Consider the following 25,664-nt stretch of genomic DNA (forward strand, 5'->3'; position numbering starts at 1 on the left):
TTCAGTGCAGTACAGATAGTCTTAATTGATTTTTGGTAGACATATCATGGCTTTAAAGAATGTAGTTGTCATCAAAATTTTAATTAGAATATAAGGATGGATGCAGCAAATTCCCCATCATTTCAGTTTCTTATAGTGCCGATTAGGTCTAAAGTTTACTTTGAATTTATCATGTGGTTTGACATATGTACACAAGACAGTGCAAGATGGAAGAGAAATCAAGTGAATATATCATGAAAGTGCCACATGCAGAAGGAGTGGAAAAACTGTACAGAAATACAAAACGATTGGCTAATACCTAAAGGAGTATACTCGAGAATGGTACATTAAACCAACTATTCCCCCAAGGGACTGCCAAGTACCCAAGTAATTGAGGCAGAAAGCTTCGACTCAAATTATACCGAAATGACACAAAATGAGCACAGCCTCTTTAAGGTAAGGTAAGATGATACAATTATAGCCTCAGTGTGCGCCAATATGTAACACCAGTTCTTTTCAACACCGTTGGGTTATAGTACTTTGCTATAAACGTACCAATTTACCTTAATCAGTAATGTTTGTGAAAACCTTGTTTTTCACCACTCCTGGGGATTTTTAAACTCTCCACCCGCAGAAAAAACCAAAAAAAACCCGAAAAAACCCTGTGTTCTTCATTCTAGGGACAAAGTGGCTCTTCGTCCTTACAAAGGAGACACAAATTAACAACGAAAAAATAGATAATCATTTCATGCATTGAAAATGTCATTGACGTTACCTCAGCATAGTACAGCGCTATTGTTCCCCAAACTAGGTAGCTGCTACAAATCTGGCGGGGAAAAAGCAATTAGCTAATGTTAGTATGTGATATCATGTTAGATGGAAGGCAGTATTAACTGTTATTCTGAAAGCCAGCCTAACTTCACAATACATGTACTTACCTGTGAAAAATTTGCTAAAATACAATGCTTTTTTCACCAAACTAGGGTGGATCAGTACAATTCTATATACAAAGGAGGTGTGTTTGTTAGTAATGAGCTACCAGATCGGATGGGAATATTTTTTCTTCGATGAAAATTGACATTTCAATTAAAGGCTCCATTTATTAAAAAATTTGAAATTTTAAATAGAATTCAAAAATTTCTAATCAATCAAATAAATATATTCATGTACTGAACTGATAAATACTATGAATATCAAATTTCCGCAAATTTGCATGCATTATAACTGCAGAGACAATGTTTAAATAATGGCCTTTGCCTTAAAGGAGGCTTGTAGCCACTCTTCTGGGAAGCATTTAAAAATGTCAATCTGTTAGCTCGTTTTTTTCAATATCAAATTTTTTAAGAGGCGAGGTTTGGGGATGCGTCATGGCGAGTTTGAATAAATCAGAGCCGAAATAATCAGACAAATCAATGCGTCAATGAAGTGTATCATTTTGATAAAAGACATTCCCCATTCGCTAGTATTGACTTTTATGTATATTTCTGCAAAGGTAATATACTTAATATGCCTGAGAAAATTTTTCAGAAAATATACTTGTCTTCTGGTTAAGACAATTCAGGTTACATGTATGCCAAATATTTGGTCTAATGTCTTTAAACAAAGCCTGCGTGCACCAGTATTTAGCGATATATAAGTGATTTTGTCACTCAAACCTCGGATGTAAATTCAATAGAGTAGACGCATTTCATTAAATAAGTCCATTAAATCAGAGAAATTACTCGCTAATTACATTATTCCTGAGACTATATCACCTAATGAGCTTTGGAGCTGAGAAAATTTTTCAAATAACCAAAATTTTCCTCCATGGAATAAGAAGCAATTGTACTAGGAGCTGAAATAATTTGGCTTATTAGGTCTTTAACGCATGAAGCATTGTGTATTGCACGAACAGCAGTAAGTTTTGTCTTGACCGTCTGGCTAAGAAAGGAGGGTGAAAATAAAGCATCTAACATAGCAATCATGTTAGACGCATTCTGTTTTGGCACTGGCAGGGAAAAAAGGCCAGATTTATTTCTGGTTTACCTCAGCACATTGGACGCCTACTTGTCCCCATATTATGTAACTGCTGGTGATCTAAAAAACAGAGGTTAGTTAGTCAGCACAACAACTAATTATTTGATAAGGGCTGAGCCTATTCGATGCTGGCAATTTGAAACAAAATGATAAATGATAATCATAAGTGTTGCATAATGGATAAAATTGCAAAAACAGATAGATGAGGATTTATACCAAGTTGGCATTGCTTAATTTCATCAAAGAACGAAAATGAAGATTCCAAAATGACTGATTTGCGATTTCATTAGTTTCAAATTCTCAGCAAAAGCCAATTTATGATTAGTTGTTACTGCATTCTGCAACCCAAACATTTGGTAAAGCGTTCCAAGGGACAAAGCAGTTCCTTGAGGAAGCTTTCCAAAACATCCACCTCACCTCAAGAGGAGCAATGCCAACTGTACATATGCAGTGTGATTGTGTGTTCAAATGTACAGTTGACACTATCAACCAAGATGAGATGGACAATGTGATGCAACACTTTACCTCATCTAACTTTAATACCAACTGACTCCACATAATATAACTGGCAGCAACCTGAAGACATACACATAGAATTCAGCAAAATCGGTTGAGAAATCGAAACATGTTCTTATCTTCAAGTTGGAGCTTCAGTAAAACTATCAATTCAAAAGTGACAAAGATTTCTTCTCCAAAACCAATGCAGAAGTTAACCTGAGATTTTTATGTCGATCAGAGCAGAAATCTGTGGCTACAAACCAAAATTGTCAGACTAGTGTTTCATGAACCATCCAGGTCTATCAAAGGTACTGGCTTCACTTCGTCATAGCTTCAGACTTCTACCCCAGGCTGATATTCAAAGATGCCTTTTTGAAAACCGTGTCTATGCTATTTTTCATAAAGTATATTGGGTGTGGTACATTGCCCACTATGCTATCACCCCATAAGATATAAAAGATATCGCAGGTAACATCGTTTTCATGACAGGCTGTAAATTTGGTCTGAGGACCAGATATTAGCTTTTGGCACGTACAGTTCCTTTTATAACAATCAAGTACCTTTTTCTTTTAATGAAATGGAGACATTAATCCAATGGTAAGCAACTAAGATCATGAACACAAAAACAACATGACATCATAAAGCTTTTTAACAACTTTGAACTTTCCATAAAAGGTATATATTCATTTTTCGATCATGTTTTTTTCTTCATCATGGAGGTAGGAAATGCTTAGTTGAACTTACTTCTTCATCTTCCTCTGCAAACGATGGATTCCCTGCAGTCCGGTACAGCTCTACCACCCCTGAAGAAGAAGAAGAAGAAGAATATAATCAGTTACCATTTACAAGAAACCCAGTTCACTGACAGGAAAACCTCACGTCCACTGGTGATGCATTGCACTAAGAAACTTATCTGAAGTTGGAATGGGAGTCAGGACACTGTGAAACCTCTTTATTGCCCAACTTCCCAATACAAGGAAAATGGCCTCGCATAATCAGCAATGATATTAGCTGCGCTTACACCACGAAATATTGGTGGACCAATTGCACTTACACCACCACATTGCCGCGACAAATTGGTTCGGCAATCCATTGCCGATACAAATTGCCGAGCTAATTTGTCCCACCAAGCTTGATGGTCCAAATTCGCCCGGCTTGTTAAAAGCTCGGCTTTGTCGTCGTGTACGCGCAAATGGATCGGCAATTAGCTAGTTAGATGGTTCGGCTCCAGGCGGCGCTTTCGAAATGGCGCTTTCTGCCAAGGCTTTCCGCGTTCTGCTTATTGTTTGCGCGCCATCTGTAGCCGGATTTTATAACTAGCTGCAGCGCTGGTGTAAGCGCTTGGTGGATTTTCGATGGTGCGGCATTGGTTCCCGAACCAAGATTGGTGGTCCATTTTCAGGTGGTGTAAGTGCGGCTATAGTTGATGAAGACTGAGGTATGGATGACCTAGGTATTGAACACCTTGGTATTGAGCATTTTGGCATTGATTGTCTTGGTATTGAACCTCAATATCCAATTAGCAATTTGGCACGCATGAGATGTGTCAATCAATTTCTATCAGGTTACTAAGGTTTTCAATAAAATGATCCGGGGAGAGATGCCAGCAGATGAAGCGGAAACTTTTAGAGAGTGAATCCTCTGATGGAGAAAATGCTATTTCTGATGGCTGGCGTCAATGAGGGACTTTATCAACAAAAGATGGCAGCAGTAGTTACCGGTCAAATACAGTACAGACTCTCTTTGTTGGCGAACTTGAGGAGGGACTGGAAACTACTGCCTTTGCCTTTGGGTCATAAGGTTCCTCATTAAAGTGGCATGCTTCATGATTGGAGATGGTGTAACCCACGTATCTACACCAGGAAATTTATTCAAGGTAAAACATCAAACAGTTCCTGACCTCCGGCAGAATGTAATAACTAAATCAAGGCAACCAAAACTTGTGGAGCAAGACCGAGCAATTGTGTCTTCAGACTCAATTAACTATCTAAAGACAGAAGTGAATTGAGTTAATTGTGAGAATGATGACCTACCTACAACTTCTCCATTCGAGTGTGTGATAGGCTGCGCTAATACTGATTGAGCATGTTCTCCATTTATTGCAACTCCCTCGGGAAACCTTTCATCCTGAAGGAGAAGAAACCAAATCAATGAAACCATTAGCGAAAGAACGGCCAACAATTATGAATGGCATGGTTACAGGCGACAAGGAAAAAATACTCGGCTAGTCTCCGTAACTCAGCAAATCAGTCTGGTGAACATTAACCCATTCAATTCCATGTTCAAGAAAAATCTCGCCACACCTGTTTGCTAACCTTCTCTTTCGTTCTAGTGACAATGCTGGATGAATAAGGACAACATGCCTTGATGCGATTTAGCTGAAAGCTCCATTACAAAATTGCAACATAGTGCCAAAAAGTTCCTTCACCGGCAAGATGGATATATGGGCAGATTGATCTATCAATTGATTTTTGATACTGGTATATCTTCAAACGCCTGTGACCACATGGTGCAATGGAGGTCCAGGTGGGCAGAGAGAATACACATTGGCCATGTTGGTCTGCTTGCAGAATGTACTCACCCCTAAAATTTCATTTATTCGTACTGTTTCTTTGGTCTCTGCTACGTAGGCTGCTATACAAGTACCACGGCCCACTCTTTGTGAAAATGATGAGGTTTTGTTGCTGAAAAAAGATCATCAAGTTTTCAATTTACCAGCCTGGTGATTTTGATAAAAGGCTATAAACTTCTACAGTCAATGGGCAACAATAGTTAACGGACATTAGACACAAGTTAGACACATGTTTCTCCAATCAAGTTCTGATATTACTTTTTTCAATAAAAATATGTTTCAACAAAGCAACATATGTGCTGGTTTGTTCTGATGACCCTTAACATATAACAGTTTAAAAAAAACAACTCAGTATCAGAAGAAATTGCATGCAACTTACTTGTTTGTGTTTGGATTGAAACAATAAAGTTCCTGAAAGAAAGAGAAAAGAAAACTATTGACTCAACAAATCTTCATGAACTTTACCAAAATTTGCTCAATCCTCACCAAATCTGTCTTCAAAACTGCAAGATAGTGTTCCAGTGATAGTCATCAATGTAACCATCATCCTCCATTTGCTAATGGGTACAGTGTTCATGGGTACAGAAGGGATCAATGTAAGATAGTATTTCACCACAAGTGGGCTCAGGTGCCACTAAGAACGTCATAAAGTACCCTGTTGTCTTTCCCATTGTAGCGATTGTTTCCAATCGAGGTGGAAGCCACTACCTACGGCATTGCCAGGAGGTCACTTTAGAGAGTACACACTCGACAGACTGCAACCACACCATATTTTGCCCTTAAGCAAATCATGAGCACCATTCATTGACATGGTTACTGCCTCTGACATATCTGATCTGATGGTGGAGACCAGTTTAAAGGGATTCCTTTATAAGCCTCTTGCTATGGACTTCAACTAAAGGTAGAAGCGTACCATTTCCTTTTAAAAGCAATTTGGCCGATGGCAGGTTTAGGGATAGCTCATATTGAGCTGGTAAACCAGACAGGTGGACTGGGGGCTAAGGTTATGACTGCATAGCTGCATATTTTTCAGCAATGCCCCTTATGTTATACACTAGAACGTTTCCACTGAGGACAGCCTTGGTACTACCAGTGTTGTCCCTTATTGGGAGTTGTCTTAATTCGTACCAAGGTCGAATTGAATAGAAATGACCGAATTTGGGATCCAAAGCAATCTCCCTGTAGAGATGCTGTCATGCTAACAGAGATAATATTGAAACCAGATTCCCTGCTTAAGGGTGATGGTATATCACAAAGTCTCTGAATAAAGGCCCCACCACAAACAAAGGTTATGGTATCAAAGATAAGCATCTTACCTGACTGTTTTCATCTATGAGATAAAGATTGTACCCATCAGCATTGACCACTGAAACCAAAGCAGAATCCATTAGGGATATAATGATTAGAACAATCAGTCGGATATAGCCATGGAACCATCACCACGTTTCTCTTTTATTGGGGGAAGTTGGTGGCATGTTTGATATTGAAGAATTTGGTTCAAGAACACGATAGTGCTGAACAGCAAACCCCAGTCGCATCATGTGGAATCAGAAGCGACCTCTTCCAGTATCTCCAACTGCTCCAAGTCAAGGCCAACAAGCAATATTTCCAAAGGGAATATGTAGTCCATTTCCAAAGTGACTGAGTAGTCTATTAAAGGCATTCGTCATTGAATGTTGAAAGTTGAAATTTGTAATTAAATTTAAGTTTTCAATTGCATGAATACATACTGAATACAAATTTCAACATTGCCGTTGCATATACAAATATACGAATTCTATGTGTACCAAGTTCCAGCATATTTGGATGCATGATAACTGTACAACGACATTGTGTATAATGCATTTTTTTTCCTGGACCACCAGTGATTTATGAGCGGTGTTTCTCTTTGATGGTATCTGTCACCTCCCTTACCTGATGCTACACATGTGGTGAGTTCGTTAAGCACCTGTGCCTTGTTTGGATGTTGATGAATGTCCCGCGTAAGCTCTTGGAGCATTTTCCGCTTGTCGGCGTGCACACAGAACTGAAAACACAAGAGAAAAATATCATATACTTTTTGCATTTTTTCAACCAGGTATTGTGCACTGTGTAATATTCAGTAAAATTAGAACTAAGGAAATGCACCAATAACCTTTTTTTCCAATGAAATAAGACACCTTGGAAAAAATGATAAGTGGTAAAATTATCATACTGTTATCAAGTATCCTTTATAGCTGACAGTATTTTTGCAACCGAGTATTAAAATCAGACGACTCAGATCTGTCAAGCTCATCTTATATCAGGAAATGTTCCCATCAATCCGCAAAATTCTATCATCTAACATCTGAAGACATATTATTGCCAGACATGCGTAAAATGGCCATTCGTGTTGCAACGTTATTCAATGAATTTTTTGGTGATGATAGGCACAACGTCTTTGCGATTTGGTGATAATAATTCTTCTGATGTTACAAATGTAGAGTAGCATAACCAGAATAACCAGAATAGCCAACGGGCACGACAGACTGTCTCTATTGATGTGAAGTTACCAGCCAAATCCATTTGGGAAAAAACCCTTTTCTCATGACATACACGACTAATTATGGCAAAAAAATTACTTTCAACGTAGTCAAGTAAATTATCTCCAGCCATTCAGGAGGATGTCCCTGTGGTAGATGATAGCAAGCTCACTTCTATCACATAAATATTTTTAAAAAACCATTGACGATGTTAACGATATATTATTGATGTCATTATAACATAAAAAATCATGACATTCTCCTATGATAACAAGGAGGTTCCATCGAGTATTACAATAATCTCGTAATTTGTTTCTCATATATAGCTCCCTGTGACCTGATTTAAGTGTGCTGAATTGAACAGATTCGATACATTATTCTCGAATTGGTGTTTATATTATCCTACATTCAATAGCAGGTTGTATTGAGTCAATATTTGGTCGAACACTGAAACCAAACATTCAGCCCCTGATTGAGACATTTATCGCTGTTTATACGTGCTGTGGCCATGCAGAATGACTTCAAAAGCATAGCTTGATATAGCATTTGCGGTGAATAATAGACCAGGAGGATTCAATGAAAGTCCCAAATTGCATGTAAAAAGTTAAAAGGTAAACGGTAAAGTTCAGCAATATTAATTCGACTCTAATCAAAGCGCTTTAATACAAAGCTGTGAGTCCTCCAGGGATGTCAAGGGGCAGCTACTTCAATGTGCACACTCTTAACCTTTGAACTTTGATTTTGTTTTTGAAGGTTTTTTACATTGCCAAGAGCATTGCAATTAACACAGTGAAGTTATAGGAATGGCAAGTGACTCGGTCATTAGACTCAGTCATTTGCCGTCAAAACGATTCCTATTAGTTTTTAATAACCTTTGAATTCATACCACGAGGCATAACCGCAAGGTTGATGTTTTTTCTCACCAATGAATCTTAAAATGTCTTCGAATTTCCTGACAGACGACAGGTAGCATGATAACATCAATGCTAAGACTTAATAGCCGAATGGCAAGAGTGGTCGCTAACTCAGAGCGGGTGATACTCGGGACTTTTCGCAAGTGTGAAGCAAGAGGAGGATCAGACACACTCGATCCGACTCCTTTCCTTCCAGACACGCTTTTCACAATGTCAAAAGGGACATTCAACTTACCTTCCATTTTGATAAACTTGTTCTTCTATCATCATTTGGTTCTTCTGAAACTACACAATTTTGAACAAATCAGAACCTATATTCAACTTAGTGTAACAATTTACAGATGAATTTTGAGCCATGACGGAGTTCCGTAACCTCGAAAACTGGTGTGACGTAACTGATGGACACCACCTGGATTAAGGTCGGGATGTCAAACTTGCTGGGGGAGACAGTTAACAACGATAGACAAAGATGTATATGAAACTAATCATTTGTAACAGCTGTCAGATTCTAAGCTTTCAAAAACAACTCTACCTTTAACAATTCTCATACACAGTTTGACATTTTTTCCAAATGTCACAAAAATTACCCTCAACTACTTGTATATCTACGATATGCTGTGCTATCAAATCAAATTGGTCGCCAGAGGTGGTACGCAAATATCACATACTGATTGTCAATTGCAGGTGACATGACATTATTAGAAGTACCTGTATGAGAATGAATACATTCTGAATAATTTCTAAAAATTACCGCAAGTGAGCTATATAGATTGGCCTGAGGTAAAATATGTGACTTTATCAGCAGGTTCGGTTGGTGACATTCATAGCACTTGAAACCCTTTTCTCTTTGAGATTGGATATTAGCATAATGGAATGAACATAAATGAGTCACTAGAAACAAAAAATACTTTTCAATTGGCTATGGAATGTAATCACCAAGCAAGACTGACCACCAAGCTATAGCCTACCGAGACCACAATTGCGGCCAGATTCCAGCTGATACCCTAAGGCACCAATTTGGTATGCGAATCTACTGAGCGGCCAATTGATCAATTATCTCAGTTCGTTACGAAGCGGACATGACCTGAGGCTAGTGATGAGATGATGTCTTCCTTCCATGTGATGGAGACACAGGCAATGTGATAGCGAGTGACATAATTTTTCCCATCTGCGGTTACAAGATAATTTGATTTTTGGCGGAGAGAGAAATACGGTATACTTGTTGCATATTCTCATACATCAGGGCCTCGTTGTTCAAAGCTCCACTACCTCCTAACAGTGGTTTGGTGGCCCCAAAACCACCATTGTCGTGCCACCAAGTTTCCACGCAAGATGTATTGGCTGAAGTCACAGACCTATACGTCAATGACGTCACACCTAGCATGCCCAAGCAAGAGTTGTCATTTTATCAGCCATGCGAGATGGTTCTTGTTGAAGGAATTCAAAGTACTCCTCTGTTACAAACTTGAGGATCTGATTCTTACGCATGTTTCCATTGAGGGAGTAAGTATGTATCGAGTGAAATGGCCTGATATTGTCAGGATGAAGGAGATGACGTACCACTGGGCGGTCTGCACAAATAACAATTAGTGTCTTTTGTAGTGCATCTTTTTATCGTAATGTTTAATGATTATTACATATCAACTTTAAGACTGGGGTCAATTTACCTTTAAGTTGCTTTGAAAACGGGAAACTAAAAGCAGATAATGACCCTGGATGCTTATCAGATTAAATTCATACTTCAAAGACAATGTATTTTAAACAAAATTAGTCTAGCATTTAAATATCTCGAAAGGGAAATGGCTTTGCTTGTGAAAAAGCTTTAACGTCAACATCAAAAGGCAGTAGAAACCAAAAATAATCAGCTAATCTACTTACAATGAACTATTTTGATGCAGGTGATGAGGTTGTCAAGGTTTGGGGCAAAATGGCAGCACCACCCGAGTGGCTTTCATTGAGACAACCAATACCCATAGTGAGGTACCAATTTCTATTTCTATATTTATTTGAATATTTAGAAACGGTCTTATATCGGTGAAACTACAGTATAGAGTATATCCTGGTTGCTTGTAAACTCACTCTGATTATAATCAAACTGATTAAGATCTATAAATGCTCCACTTGTTGACACATGGACAATATTACCTATTTTGCATTTCGAGATATTCTTGCTCATTGCCAGTTTAGTATGAAAAGCCATTATTACTTCAAAGGCCTTTCCTTGTGGGTAGGCAGGGGGAAAGCATAACAACACCAATCAAGCCAATGTAATGGCAATAGGCCAGTAAAAGTTTGGTATAAACCAACACTGATGTCGTCTCGTTATTCGAATTACTTGTACATACATGTACATGTAATTTCGAAAGAATTATATGAAAAAAACTGTTTACCTTTGAATGCATGTATTCTTAAATCATTTTACTAGCAAATTTATGTTCTTCAGAAGGGAACATTTTGCCATAGGTGATGATGATGCTGATGATGATGATGAGTATGATGATGACAGTGATGACGTTGACGATGACGACAACAATGATGATGATGAAGAGGAGGATGATGATGTCGATGATGATGGAGATCACAAAGTAGTGTGACTTAAACGTACCTGATAAGTCGTTACTATTTTTGTGTTTGTTCTGTTTTTGATGGTGCGACCGTCGTATGATCCATCTCTCCAGCTGGTCCTGACTCACGTGAGAAAGGACGTATTTTTCGAGGAACTCGGGGTTGTCTTGTAGGTAAGACGTCACCTGGTCCTGGTGAAGGTCTGCAAGTAGAAGAACAAGAAGATGGTTTCATTATTTACACAATAATTCAAGCAGATCATTTGGAATTCTTGGGGTCCATAGCCTCAGCACTCAGCCCATCATTGTACACTGCCAAATTTTTGGTGTTGAAATGAAAATTAGGTCGTACATGTACCAAAGAACTTTCTTGTACATAGAATCGGATATTCTTAAACAAAACCACTCGGCAGCGAAAGGGTTTATGCAACTCATTGCAAACCCGGAAAAAGCTGCATAGCTTTTTAAAAAGATTTTTCGTGTTTATAGATCATAATGAAAATATCTGTCCACGAAAAAGAAAATATCATTCAAATTACTGTTATGGGGTTGTCAAAATGCCAGATTAATAGTATGCATAAGTGGCAATATCACAATAGTGTGAAATAAAAAAGGGCGACAAATATTTCCGAGTATAGAGTAATGCCGTGATGGTCATACAACGCCTTATCTGCGCTAGGAAACCGCTAAGAAACCTCGAACATGCAAAAGCAATCAATCGAAAAGTAAAAATAGCACCTGCTGTAGAAGTATGGCATATCAAATATCACTCGCACACTTTAGCCCTTTTATGTCTAAAGACCCATACATTCATGTTTTTCTGCATATTTTACAACTGACTGGATACCATGAAATTTTTGCAATGCTATAAGTTTGGCAAACAAATTTGATCATGATGTTCATTTGGCAAATAGGCTAACTATCGCACCTGCTGCCGAAGATGAGGACCTGATTGAGTGATAGTCCTCTGTCAAATGTTAAGTGGCAGATATGGTACCAGTCCAAATGACAATTTAACATCCCGCAAATCGCGTCATTGGCGCGTCATTGACATGCTACCCAGCGCGTATTATATATATGTATGCAAACATAGAGCATCACTGGTGTGCAACTAGGCGCGTAACTTCATTGTGCGTACCTTGGGTGTCACTGATGCGAAGTAGGACGGATGTCAAATGTTACTTGGACTTTAAAAGTGTTCATCTAACTTCACATTTAAACACCGATCTAAACTGTAACCATTCAGCAGAGCACGAATGTGCTGCTCAATCAGCGCTACAAACCGCGCATTTCTGACCGTAGTACCAACTTATACTAAGAGTGGAGTAAGACAACTCAAACAAAACAATTTGCATAGAGTATCATGCCAACTGTGGCGTCTGACCCATTGGTCCACAGCAGCTCAACACGAAATTTCTCTCCCTGGAAACAACAATATAGCCACGGCAACATGACAATATGACTATCAATTGTGATTTAACCAATCAGCAGCTCATTTCCAATCACAATCATCATGTTGTCATGGCCATACAGTAGGTTATAGCAATATAACTTTCTCGTTTGCAGAGCGCTTAACTGATGATATACTATTTAAGGAAACCTACAGCGAAACGCTTTTAAAAATGGGGAGTTTTGAACGGCCCGGTTAAAACCTAAGGCGGGAATAAGCTTCCATTGATAAATGTTAGCAGTTTCAAGTTCCTCTCAGGTAGTTGCATATGTAGACAATGAGCTACATAAGAAGTAATAACCAATTTAGTTATTTCTACCACGTTCAGCTAGTCTAAATAAAGACTTGTGCCACGACTTTAAGATATGGTAACGACTTACAAATGAACAGAAAAACTGACTCCCGGAAGATGAGCAAAAAATATGATTGTTAACTTTTTCAAACCTTTGCAACGTAGTTTCCCGTAATCTGCAACGGCCTTCTTGCTGGACTTTCCTCCCATTACGGCTCATAAGATCCTAGGTTGGTGTGTCGGTCATTCCAACTCCATTCAGGAGAATATTCGTGTAGTTGTGGTTTGTAACATTGGAGGTATCGGTTTAGATTTGTTTGATTGCCACACTTGTATTTAGTCTCAGCACTATTGTGATGAGTTAAAGGAAGAGTGCTGCAAATTTTGTCTGTTGCACTTACGAATAGTAACAGAGTTGCTGTGTTGAGGGCCGTTCTGAGATGCATCCAAGAATGTACACAAAACATTCTAATGCACTGCGAGGAGAAAATGATGTACTCCCCAACTTCTTTAAAGGACCTCCCTGGCTTTGAGTTCGTTATGACGGCAGTCATGTGGGCTATGCCGCCTTTAAGTCGGGACAATAGCGGACATAACAGTGATGTTATCGAAATACCATTATATTAATCACTTATCAGAGATTGCCGCAGAAATTTTATGCACTCGTTCTACTGCTACATCATACTACTACATCTGTTACCAAAAGATTATTTAGGACACACACATCTGAATTTGTGTTACATTTTATGGATGTGATATATTAAACCCATCATTATGGTTAATAAAGAACAACCACAACAGAGCATATCCATCACTGCTACATCTGCCAGAAAATAACAATGCGCTTTGAAAATTCACCAATGGCAATGACTATGGCGCAAATCTGTGTTGACCCAAAGCTATAACACATCACACCGAACAGATTGGTGGATGTTGTTGACCAGTACTGTCGTTCCTTTCTGATTAATACCGTAAACGCTTTTTTTCATGCTCGCAAAAGTATTAAGTTGCAATTTCAACTCGTAAGGATATCAAAGCAAGGGGGCCGACCCGCATGCATAAATCATAGTCGATATCCATTACTTGCGTTCTAATGTTTGCCTGCACTTAAAAGTTGCATGCATGTTTTCACTTCTAATTCCAATCCACGCACAGAAAATTAAGTGTTTATCTTACATTTGACCACATATAAGGCATAATATCATGTACGTCATTTGTAATCTTAAATGATTTATTTAATCCAACATGCACTGGACTTTTGTTGATGTCTGTTGTGCAGATTACGCGGGTATAAATTTTTCAAATAAACTTTTGGTGGTTTGATATGAAAGCGAGCATCATGCATGGCAATTCTTGTTGCTAGTCCTTTATAGGCAAAACATGAAAAACTTTTCAGTAAGTCCAGACCCCAGGTGCACAATCAGCCATAGACACAACCAGCTAAGCATTATCTCCATCAGAAAAATTCATTTACAAAAGTAGCCTGAGGGCTTAACAGCAACATTATTCATGGTATTGCTATTGCCAATTTACCAATCAAGTTAAAAATCAAAAAAATTATAGTTATTATGCTTTTTAGAATAATATACGACTGGAGTGTCATCAAGATCTAATTACTCCTATCTCTCATCATCCATAAATCATGAGACAAAATTAATTTGATATCAGAAAATCATCTTTCACAAAGAAATTTTAAGAAAGGTTGACAGCGCCCATTGCTGGTTATTGGATTGCGCCAAATATTTACGAGGATAGACCTCCACCTGACACTGAGATGTCACCAAAGAGAGAAAATTAATTGCGGAGACGGTTTGATTGCTATCACCTCATGATAAAGTTTAAGATGATGGTGATGGCAGCCATCTTGGAATACAGAATATTAGTGGTGCCTTTGGTCTGGCCTTAAGGTGCAATGTCTAATCAAACCAGGTCAGGGTGCTTAAGTGTTGATGTCATTTAAATTATCATATTGACTTTGCTTGGCAGATATATACTTCACTGATAATCTTTTGTCATGAAAACAAGATAAAATTACGACTTTTCTATTTTGGAATAAGACACGCTATCAAACAGGTCACTTTAATCGCCTGGTAGTTTAGATACTTCGTCAATGTTTGGTTCAGTAATTTTTACAGTCATTTTATCGCCAGTGACTGCCACTAAAACAACTTCCAAACAAAGATGTTTATCTCTGCTACCAGCAGTAAAATCTTTATAGCGGATGTCAGCAAGTTCAAGAAGGAAATAGATAGTAAGGAAATAAACCAAGACTCTAGTGCCCTACTGCTAATGAATGGTTATGCAAACTCCATGGACATGTATGTCATTAAATTAGTTGGCCTATTACCATCTTGACTCTCATACACTCCCTTACATACAGATAAATTGATGCGAGGTGAAAATTCTTGTGGTCAAAGGTGAACTAAAATGTTCACAAAGCATACGACAGCAATCCACACCATGACCACAAGAAGCTTCTGCAGTAACCCCAAAAAAGGCCTTTTTGGTCGCAATTATATAGAGTTCACGTTTTCACATCTAACCTGTCTCTGGTCACTTTTCACGTGTTACATATGAAGACATGAAGAACAATCAAGCCATTTCCACATATGATTCACAATATCACTTTTCTCCATCAGTTTGTGGCCTCAGTTAGTTTCAAGGCCTAGGTCAGTTACCTTGTGACAAGTGAAACATGACAAGAAATAGTGTGAATCCCAAACAACACTGGCCTAGGAACCAATTATGGTGACCAACTAAGATGTTCTCCTTAATGTTTTCAAAAGACACAAACAATAAAATAAGTACATGTAAAAAGGTGACTTCTCACCAGTGCTGTATGTCTCATACTACTGACATTTCCTTGACCCTAAACCACCGGCCACAATATCCTTGGATTAGAAAAACCCAAGGAACTTTTCAAAGTTATGAATAAGTTAAGGATGAGAAGTTTACCTTTACTCCGACTCATCTTGGGCTCCTATATGTCCATATGATAGTCCCTGAGAAATGGCCACCGACAATTCCTATAGCACACTCTGATATATATGTACCGTTAACATAGAACTGTCAAATCACTGAGTCCTAAATAAGAATTGGCACAGATATCATATCAATATGCTTATGACTCGGTAAGCATATACACCTAGGTATATAGTAATACAAAATAAGAATCGAGAATAGGTCCCAACAAATCTGAACAAAGGACACAATATAAAGGCATAAATACAAAAAGATTAGGCCTACTTTTAGGCCCAAATGGACACCTACGTCTAGGCACTATGAAAATCTTCTAAAGGTAATCTTATCACCAAAATAAAATATGCCAGTGCACTATCTATTATCGTGTCTTTTGAAGGCAATCTTGTTGCAAAAAAAATCATCGGATTATTTTTAGAAATTCTTGGATCTTTGGAAACACCGATTCATTCTCATTCCTAATTTTATAACAAGCAACACATATATATTTGATATTAACTTTTTTGCATATCGCTATAGTTCTTGTGCCGTTAATGTAAACACGATTAGTGCCATGTGACTACCGTTCGAATTAGTTCAATCACCCAAAGCTACAAGGCCCTTACGAAGCTTTCAGGCCATTTAACAGGGTCAAGGTATAGGCCTTTGACTAAAATAAGAAACAAAAATACTGCTAATGATACAGTATTGAGGACAATAGTTGAACTTTTAAAGATAAAGTCAGCTAAATCTACAACTATAAAAAGGTCTATCGCACATTTAGTGTTTTTGGTTTCTAGCCCCCCAAACTCTGATCCAGGGGCACTGCAGTTTGAAGTTTTGATAGGCATAAACCCCATGCAGTCAACAATCCTGGCCAGCAAAACATGTGTCCATTAGCTCTGTTGTAGCGTGGAATGATTGAAAAGTCCAGCTATCTTGGATATTCCCCAGGGTGGTCAAAGGGGGTAACCTTTCAAAGATGCTTCGATGGTTTTTGGGCAGAGGTAATTGATATCAGGCCCAAAATATACAAAGTGAAGAGCTGGTCATGGAAAAAGAACAACATGTATATACCAGTCCTCCCACTAAAATCTTAAAAAACTTATGGGCTATAACCATAATTATATCTAAATAAGGCAATCAAAGAGATGATTAATATCGACTCTTGTGCAAATTTGATTTACAGCCAATATTTGATTGTGCATGCCAACTATAAAATAGGCAACCATTTTATTCATGGCATCTGTTGTCATGGAAATGTCCAAGCTGTTGTCATGGCAGCATTTTGTTTACATCAACTGATAACAAGGAGGTCCTTATGGTTATGAGGATATTGATTAGGTGTTCTAAGAGATGGTCACCTTGTTTTATATTCATCGCTGAATGTTGTTTTTGGATGAATATTGAAGTTTTGTCGAAGTATCATCAAAACGTATGGATTTCCTGTCAGTCAATGACATCATTGATGTCTTGTCTTGTCAAGGTCACTTTTGAGATGAAGTTGTCCAACATCTCCATTTTCTCTCTAATAAAAGATACAAGAATCTACTCTCAAAATGCCTTGAAGGCCTACTCCATTTGAACAAAAATTTGAAATTTGAACTTGAATCTGAAGATTTCAATGTGTAAAAACAGGAACTATGCCACCATAGGCCTATTGGCCATAGAAATGTTGCAGCCATTTACCATGTTCACCCAGAAAAATCCCGACTACATGTATATACAATCTGTTTATCCTGTTTTATAACGGGCAGATACCGACTATTAATTGGCAGTACTCGAATGGCAATATGCCACGTAAACTTAGCAATCATGGAATGAGAAGACACTATACAACACTGCTTATGTGATATCATTTTGGGTCATTTTTGGATGGATTTTCAGGGCAAACACAAGCGACGCTAAGATGCTGAAAATTTTGGAATGTAATGATAGGTACATAATCTGATTGATGCTAAAGCGAATATCGAAATCAATGCTAATTAACCATCTATTCTTCCAAATATCACGAAATGACAACTTGGACCTGTTCTCAAAATATCAACATTTTTTGAAAATTTTCTTCATGACACGGAAGACAATGTCAGTATGGTTGATGTTCTTTTGGGCCAGCCTTACTTAGTTTTTTACGGTCACTACATGAGAAAGCTCCGAAGGCTCATGAATTGACACTGGCCATATTAACAGCTAGGAAAGATGCTGATGTACAACATGTCCATGATAAACAACACAGAAGCCTTACCTGGCGGTGTCTTAACCTCTCCCGTCGACTTGCCCTCACCTCCCCTGCCTCCGTGGCTTCCATTCAGATGTGCATGTGGACTGTGACCTGCAAGAATAAAAACATTGCCACAAACGAAATATAAGCAGGAGCTGAAGGGGCCAACAGTAGGTCATCTTTGGCTGACTGAGATCCACAAGTTACAAACAATGCAGGAGCCTGTGTGTGGTCTGATATCAAATGAAATATATTCCTCATGCATGTCATACTGTGATGCACCGTGATGCTGTGATTCTGAAAACAGCTAGTTATTCATGAAAATCTATTTAAAATCATTATATACAAAATGTACAGCAAACTTATTAGTAAACAGGACCCTAACTCGAAAATGCCAGCTGCACCCGGCTTTTAATTCCCCTGCCCAGTGTGCAGGAGTCTCTATTGTGGGTGAACTTGTTGCTCAAATTTTGTACTTCATCCCAAGAAGAAACTACCGAAGGACTAGGAGACACAGTACCTAGTGCATGAATAGTAATTATATCAGCATGACGAATACTTTGAAACGCGAGAGTGAAAATAAGTCCGAAGAATCAGTTATCATCAAGAAATTTGACTACAGCAGCGTGATGTCAATTGTAACTCATGTTTTATAATAGCAACTCCTTTCAATAGAATATTTGACAATTGAAGATCATCTTCACAGGCCCCTTAGGAGCTTCTGCCATTATGGTATCGAATACGACGGATAAACACCCTCCAATAGCAGGCCTTTTTGCATAGTTTCAAAATACACTCTCAATGTTTGATTCAGAGCACTTTAGGAGCGATACAAGGCTTGCTGTATAGAAGGATATGGATTAACATCGCTAAAGTATAAAGGAGTACAGGGAAATGTCCATGAAGTCTATAGTCAAGGTGACACAAGAGTTAAGGACTAGCTTTCCCCCTTCTACCATATGATATGCAAGAGGAGCCATCATGCACTTCGACTACCTCACGAGATGGTTAGAAATATGGTATATAAGTATGCCATCAAAACTATATGTTTTTCATTTCCAGAATCTAACGAGCATGCTGCATACAATACAATGATAAACATATACATCTAGACCATGCAATCGAAGGAACCACCCTCATCTGAGCAGTTGTCCGAAACAAGTTTTGTCACTAATGCTAATCCTACAATCATGCATCCTACAATCATGATGAAAATCTCTCATTTGCATAGGCAATCTGATGCCAAGAATCTACGATTGCGATCTGATGCCAAGAATCTGTGATTGCTGTATCTTGTAATCAAGATCAAACCTACATGTACAATTACTGGTTTGCCTGCAGACGAGAGATATTTTTATCGCTTATTGCACTGATAATTGTCACACGTCACAGCAACAAAAATGGCTTGTTAGCGTGGCACTTTTCCTCAATGAAAGTCCCAGAGGATATCAAAGTCAGCAGAGCAGAACCCTTTAATAGACAACGCAGGAAGCAAGAAACTCTTCAAACTATTATACAATCTGTCAATGGTACAAACAAAAATCCAGACCGATATCTGGTAATGTATTCAACCACATTCAACAGGGTAAGCCAAACACAGTAGCACCAACGAACGTCTCCAGACACCTTTATAACCAGCAACATCATTTAGGAGGCTTCCCATCTTTTACAACATCATACATGTATCAAGAAGTTACATGTATTCATCTTTTTATGTTTGATAGAAATGTAGACTCGCGGCAACCATAATCGTTTGGGTTGGTGCAAAATATCGCTACTGGCTGCATCGATGTGATTTTACATCTTGTACACATTATTGTGATTATTATTAACAACAAAGACAACACTGACCATGCTAAACAAATGACAATATGCCATGCAATATGACAGGCAGACCTTTTACCTTTAGAAGCCATACCAGGCTTATTTGGAGATTTGCTATAACGTGTGCTAGAGATATGCTTGGCGGCTAGAAAGAAGATGCCATAATAATTTTGAGAAATTCGATCAAGATTTGTCCATCTCAATGTATAGACTAACAAAATAAAGTATAGTATGGGGTTGACATTTGTCACTGACAGTCTTGGAAGACAGTCTTGCAGAATAGTTTTTTATGTCCATGTTGGATGTAATGAAATAGTATCAATAAAATTCCTATTTCGATGATGTGGTGCCCCTCTCGTGACATGAAAACTTCAAAAATTTAACAAGAGTTTGGTCTGTTACCCATCTTATGACATGAAACTTTACAATGGTTTTGATGTGCTGCCCCTCCCGTTTCAGGAAATCTTTAAAATCTTTACAATGGTTTTGGTATGCTGCTTCTCTCGTAACACAAAACCTTTAAAATATTTACATCAGTTCTCAGGTGTGCCACCCACTCACAACACAGAAAATTTAAACAAAAATTAACAATGATTTTGGTGTGCCACCCCTCTTGTAACACAAAACCTTTAAAATGTTTACAATGGTTCTGGCGCCCCGCTCATGACATGAAACCTTCAAAAACTTTACAATGGTTTTGGTGTGCCGCCCCTCTCGGGCATGACACGTTACATGATATATTGGTGTGAACGTTCATACCTGGCTGAACTTCATCCCCTTGGTCCTGTTTCAAACTCATCGTGTCGTTTATCACATGACAGCGGCACAATGGTGCTGTGCCCATTTTCAGTCATTCAATCGAAAAGATAAGGAAAGTTCTATACGATCCAGTGCGTCAGAATCAAACAGCATATTCCTTTTATGGTTTCCTTTGAAAGGCTTTATGAATTTCATATCAAATCAAAATCCATAAACAAGATTGAAAAGGAAGCACTTCAAGTGTTCATAAGTAATTGCAGTAATAAGAAAACCTAAATCCAAGTTGTGCATTGAGCTGATTGGAGCAACTTTCTACAAACTTTCCTTGAAATATATTCCAAAGAAGCAGAAGCCAACTGAAGTTAAGTTCCAAATTCCTGCAAGCATCTTCAACCTTCCGCAGATTACGGTGGAGTGAGATCGAACGAGGAGCACATTCGACTTCGTCAACCCACTATTTCTCCGATACCTCAGATTATATATTGCTAATCAGGCAACACATTGGTTGGCAATATACCGCTGTCAAAAGTCATAGTTTGCACAGCGTTGTACGGAAGGAAGTATCATGAGAGGGAGACAAAAATAAACGTTGGCCAATGCGGTATTGTTTTCATAAATCATAGATATAAAGAATAGTGGCAGTCGGATTTCTTTCAAATAAGCAGGCTTACGGAATATAAAACGGCCGCTCGAGGCAGCACCATGTTACTAATATAACACAAATCAATGGAATGCTGCCGGCTACACATCTGTTTTTCTGATTAGAAAGGCACAAGAAATCACAGAGGGGTTATGGCAGGTAAATGACTCAGAAAATATGAAACTCTCCAAGGAGTCACCCCGTAAGTGGAGTCGGTGGTTGGCAGGATATTACGATTAGATATGAGGATCATTATGTCATTGGAAAAAAAAAAATTCTGAAGCATTGTTATTGCGAATGATAAAATATTATTTGAACTTTGTTTGACACTAGTTGAGTTCATTCACGAAGCTCATCAGCATTGTTAGACAGCAGTTAAATTATTTAATTGAAACAAAAAGTTGCACTTCTCATAGTTTGCATTGACCTTCTCCAGATCATGAAGTTTTCTTGACTTCCGACACAGGCAAAATGAAACTTTGGCATTGTTGTGAAGGTTAAACGCAAATGAGAAGTCCAAACGTATTTCAATCAGCATTCAACCCAAAACTTACAGGTTTTCACACAGCGGTCAAGGTTGAATGCAAAGGAGAAGATCAAACAGGATTCTTGACAATCAGCATTCAACTAAACAGGATTCTTCAAAATCATCGTTCAACCAAAACCTCTTAAGGTTAAATGCAAATGAGAAGACCAAACATGATTCTCAACACTCATCATTCAACCAAAACCTGTAGTCTTTGGCATTGCTCTTAAGGTTGAATGCAAAGGAGAAGACCAAACAGGTTTCTAGACAATCAGCATTCAACTAAAACCTAAAGTCTTTGGCAAAGCTGTGAAGGTTAAATGCAAATGAGAAGACCAGACATGATTCTCAACACTCAGCATTCAACCAAAACCTGTAGTCTTTGGCATTGCTCTTAAGGTTGAATGCAAAGGAGAAGACCAAACAGGTCTCTAGACAATCAGCATTCAACTAAAACCTAAAGTCTTTGGCAAAGCTGTGAAGGTTGAATGCAAATGAGAAGACCAAACAGGTCTCTAGACAATCAGTATTCAACCAAAACCTAAAGTCTTTGGCAAAGCTGTGAAGGTTGAATGCAAATGAGAAGACCAAACATGATTCTTAACACTCAGCATTCAACCAAAACCTGTAGTCTTTGGCATTGCTCTTAAGGTTGAATGCAAAGAAGAAGACCAAACAGGAGCATTCAACCAAAACGTCTGAAAGAGCACGTTCCAAGAGAGTAGAGAAAAATCTCATCAATATTGCTTAGCACAGCCAATAATAATAAACAAAGACAAATATTGAGAACCAATGCTATTTCATGAGACAAAGGTACCATTGGACTGGAAGGCTTGAAAAGCCATAATGGAATACCACGATAATTACGGTACGTGTAAATGGAGTCTGTTGCGTGTTTATTTCAAAAGAACTTTTCATGCAGAAAATCGTTTGAGACGATGTGGTATTACCACTTAAATAAAAAGTAAAGGGAATAAGATATGTATAGTCTGTGAGATCAAACGAATGTCGTTTCCCTTAGAGATCATTTTCTTTTTGGCAATTTATCTGGAAATATTATTATGATGAAAGAGAGTGTCGTCTGCAGAATATATTGACGAGGCTGATGACGACATCACAGCTGTTTCGCGACGTCAACCATGACGTATTAGCAAGTGGCATACTTTGTTGACAACGTCAGCAGGATCCAGTTGATGACCCTTGGTGACATCTTGCCGATTTTCGAAATCATGGGACCCTCTCAGGGCGCATATTCTTCTGTACATTTTTACATAAAGAATTTCTTTCTCTGTGGATTTTTTACCCTTTCTTCTGGAGACATGGGCATGAAATTTTCACAGATGAAAAGGAAAGACGGCACGATATTACCAAATAGTTCATTACATATACTAAGTACTCACCCGTTTCTGTTTTTTTCTGTAAGGGGTCATAGTTCTTTTTCCTGTGCTTACTCCCATTACCACCCATTTCTGTCCCTATCACTTTTCATGTTAACTCCAAGAAGCCCAGTTTATGAGATAGACGTCAGTAATCGCGAGCAATTTATGTACTTATAATTCACGAATATCTGACACAAAGCACATGACAAATATGACGTCTTCAGTGCACATCTCGACAGGCACTTCACAAAACCTGAGCGGTAAATCTTGTTCGACAAAATGTGTATGACATCAATCGACAGAAAGAAGGCTTAAAGGGACTTTACCACCATTTGATTTATGACTGCAAGAATTCTATGAAAATCAGCCATCAAAAATCTACTGCTAAAAGTAGAAGCCAGTTTTGAATGCCCCCAATAACCTCTGGATATGAAAAAGACAATGACATTTTCACTTTCATCTGAAGTACATGTTCATTTCAACAAATTTAGAGAAGTGTAGATTTCAAGAAGATCCGCTTTAAGACAACCTGTACATTGATTATTTCCATATATGTATTTAAGCCTAAAGTAAGTCTAATTGTCTATGTCAATAGACTTGAGCATATCTTTGAGGTACCTTAACTGTCATGTCACACTTCATTTGCTATACACAACTCAAGTCTCTCGACACAAAGAGAAAATATCGCTACAAGAAGATCTCGTCATTCTTTTTTGATGCATGTAAAGGCCTATGGGCAAACTGGCTTTCATATCATATAAATTTGTGAGGCGTGTAGTTGGTTATTCACATATTAAACTACATCAATAAACTGCCCATTCACTATTGGAACAAGACGGAGAGGTTTATGCAGTTAGATACAAGTATGGATCGGACAGCCAAATGCAGGGCCACGTCGGTTAGGCATGGGAGCAACTGTAAATCAAAATATATTTTGTGACATTGCAACTTTGACATACATGTACTTTTAATTTGGCCACCCTAGGAATCAATTCCCCACCTTGCCAAGAATCGTGCCGGCCTTCCAACTTGCTGAGCTGGCCTGCCTTGGAAAAGTAGAAAGATCTTCAATAATTTTGGAAAAACTCTGGTGTCAGAGCCTTCTGATAAAAAATGTGTTCATCCGTTAATAAGGTTCTTCAAGCATGATTTCCGGTTTTATACATATGTAGTGGCCCAACAGTAATATCACTTGCCTTGTTTAAAAAACAGATTACATACCTGACATTGAAGAGGTATAACATTGACTTCAGAATATACCTGCACAACTTTCTCGCACCACCCTTACCAATGGCAGAATGGTATGTGTACGTTGACTGGTTTGGTTAATATCTTTTTTTGTGGCAAGTAACCAAAGAAACAAAACAAACAGAAAAACAAAATTTACCCCCAGCTGTACTGGAACTGGGTACAGTCAGACAAAATTCACACCCAGCAAACAACAGGTTTTAAAAAAAATGTCTTACATAATGTCAACCAAACAATTTTAGCACGACACTTTCAACAATACTTTTGCCCATCTTACTTAGAAGGAGAAGAGAAACACTCTTTGGAAAATAACTTCTTATTTGATGGACGAAGCAAATGAGGGTTTAGTATCTACGTGTACGTAAATTGCTCAAGGACAAAAAGACGAAACAGTGGCGATCCTTCCGGGAGTCGAACCCACACAACCTCCTGCTTAAACAAGCGTGCCACTGACCCCCACTGAGTTTTCAACTCGTGCTCGGAGAAAGCCATATAAATCTTAAGCAAGTAGCCAGAGACACCTACAAAAGTTAACAAGAACCAATGTCCTTAGTGGCGAAGTGAATAATGGAGCACGGTTCTTAATTGTCACGATAGACGGGAGGCGTTGCATATATATACTCAGACAGGCGCCCCAGGACAGCGACAGAATAAAGAAAGACTTGTTGGTTTAAAAGCGCCATTCTTGGTATGAGATATTACCTTTTGAAAACCACAATTCAAAGTCAGTGAAAGTAGAGGTCTTTCATACATTTCATAAGTGGGAGTTTCTTTCACAACTGAGCGATATCATTAATTTTAAAATCAAAATAAGGCAAGCAAACATAAGGCAAGGGAAAATTAACTACTGGTTTATGATTTTTCTTTATAGCTGCATATATACCTAGCCTGATACTGTAGTGTAGTATTGAGACATAAAGTTCTGCAATGGTTTTTTTAACCATTTTACTGTGGACATAGTGGATGGACACTGAATGGGGATGAAAATCCAAATGGCCTCTGCTTCTGTTCGTGATCAGTCACTTGGTCCTTCTTTATTGCTATATTGTTTTAGGCTAATGTGTGGTTGAACGCTAATTGGCGACAAAATAAAAAAACTTTTCGGATTTTTCAATCAACACAAATATGCACCCCTGGGGGTTTTCAGAGAAATGAAAAACCTACCTCAAATGAAAAACCTCTACAGGGTGGCCAAAAAACTCGAAAAGGTTTTTGAAAATCTCAAAACCTTTTTATAGAGTGTACCACAAGATTTTTAGACATCTGTGTGAAAGAAATTCAAGTACCGGTAAAAGAGGTGACATGAAAAGTTGAGTTGGCATA

At 38.3% G+C, this 25,664-nt stretch overlaps 1 protein-coding gene across 21 annotated transcripts in view; it reads right to left on the minus strand.

Moving 5' to 3' along the window:
• LOC135487292 (probable 3',5'-cyclic phosphodiesterase pde-5) overlaps window positions 1–25,664 on the minus strand; it is a 58,866-nt gene that overhangs the window by 22,425 nt on the left and 10,777 nt on the right. For 10 of the 21 annotated variants that reach the window (XM_064770860.1, XM_064770862.1, XM_064770869.1 and 7 more), the window contains exons 3-13: window positions 19,869–19,934; window positions 17,990–18,076; window positions 11,086–11,247; window positions 8,716–8,765; window positions 6,980–7,091; window positions 6,382–6,431; window positions 5,445–5,476; window positions 5,075–5,177; window positions 4,527–4,620; window positions 3,238–3,296; window positions 2,005–2,055 (exon numbers count right to left, since the gene is read on the minus strand). In XM_064770860.1, coding sequence (XP_064626930.1) covers window positions 2,005–2,055; window positions 3,238–3,296; window positions 4,527–4,620; window positions 5,075–5,177; window positions 5,445–5,476; window positions 6,382–6,431; window positions 6,980–7,091; window positions 8,716–8,765; window positions 11,086–11,247; window positions 17,990–18,076; window positions 19,869–19,934 — 866 coding nt within the window. Of the gene's footprint in view, window positions 1–754; window positions 806–2,004; window positions 2,056–2,520; window positions 2,572–3,237; window positions 3,297–4,526; window positions 4,621–5,074; window positions 5,178–5,444; window positions 5,477–6,381; window positions 6,432–6,979; window positions 7,092–8,715; window positions 8,766–11,085; window positions 11,248–15,741; window positions 15,900–17,989; window positions 18,077–19,868; window positions 19,935–20,548; window positions 20,996–23,114; window positions 23,327–25,664 lie in introns of those variants that run through there. The other 11 variants (XM_064770865.1, XM_064770867.1, XM_064770857.1 and 8 more) reach the window with 8 other exon arrangements.

The sequence above is a fragment of the Lineus longissimus genome, chromosome 4 (genome assembly GCF_910592395.1).
Source record: "Lineus longissimus chromosome 4, tnLinLong1.2, whole genome shotgun sequence".
Lineage (NCBI taxonomy): Eukaryota > Metazoa > Nemertea > Pilidiophora > Heteronemertea > Lineidae > Lineus > Lineus longissimus.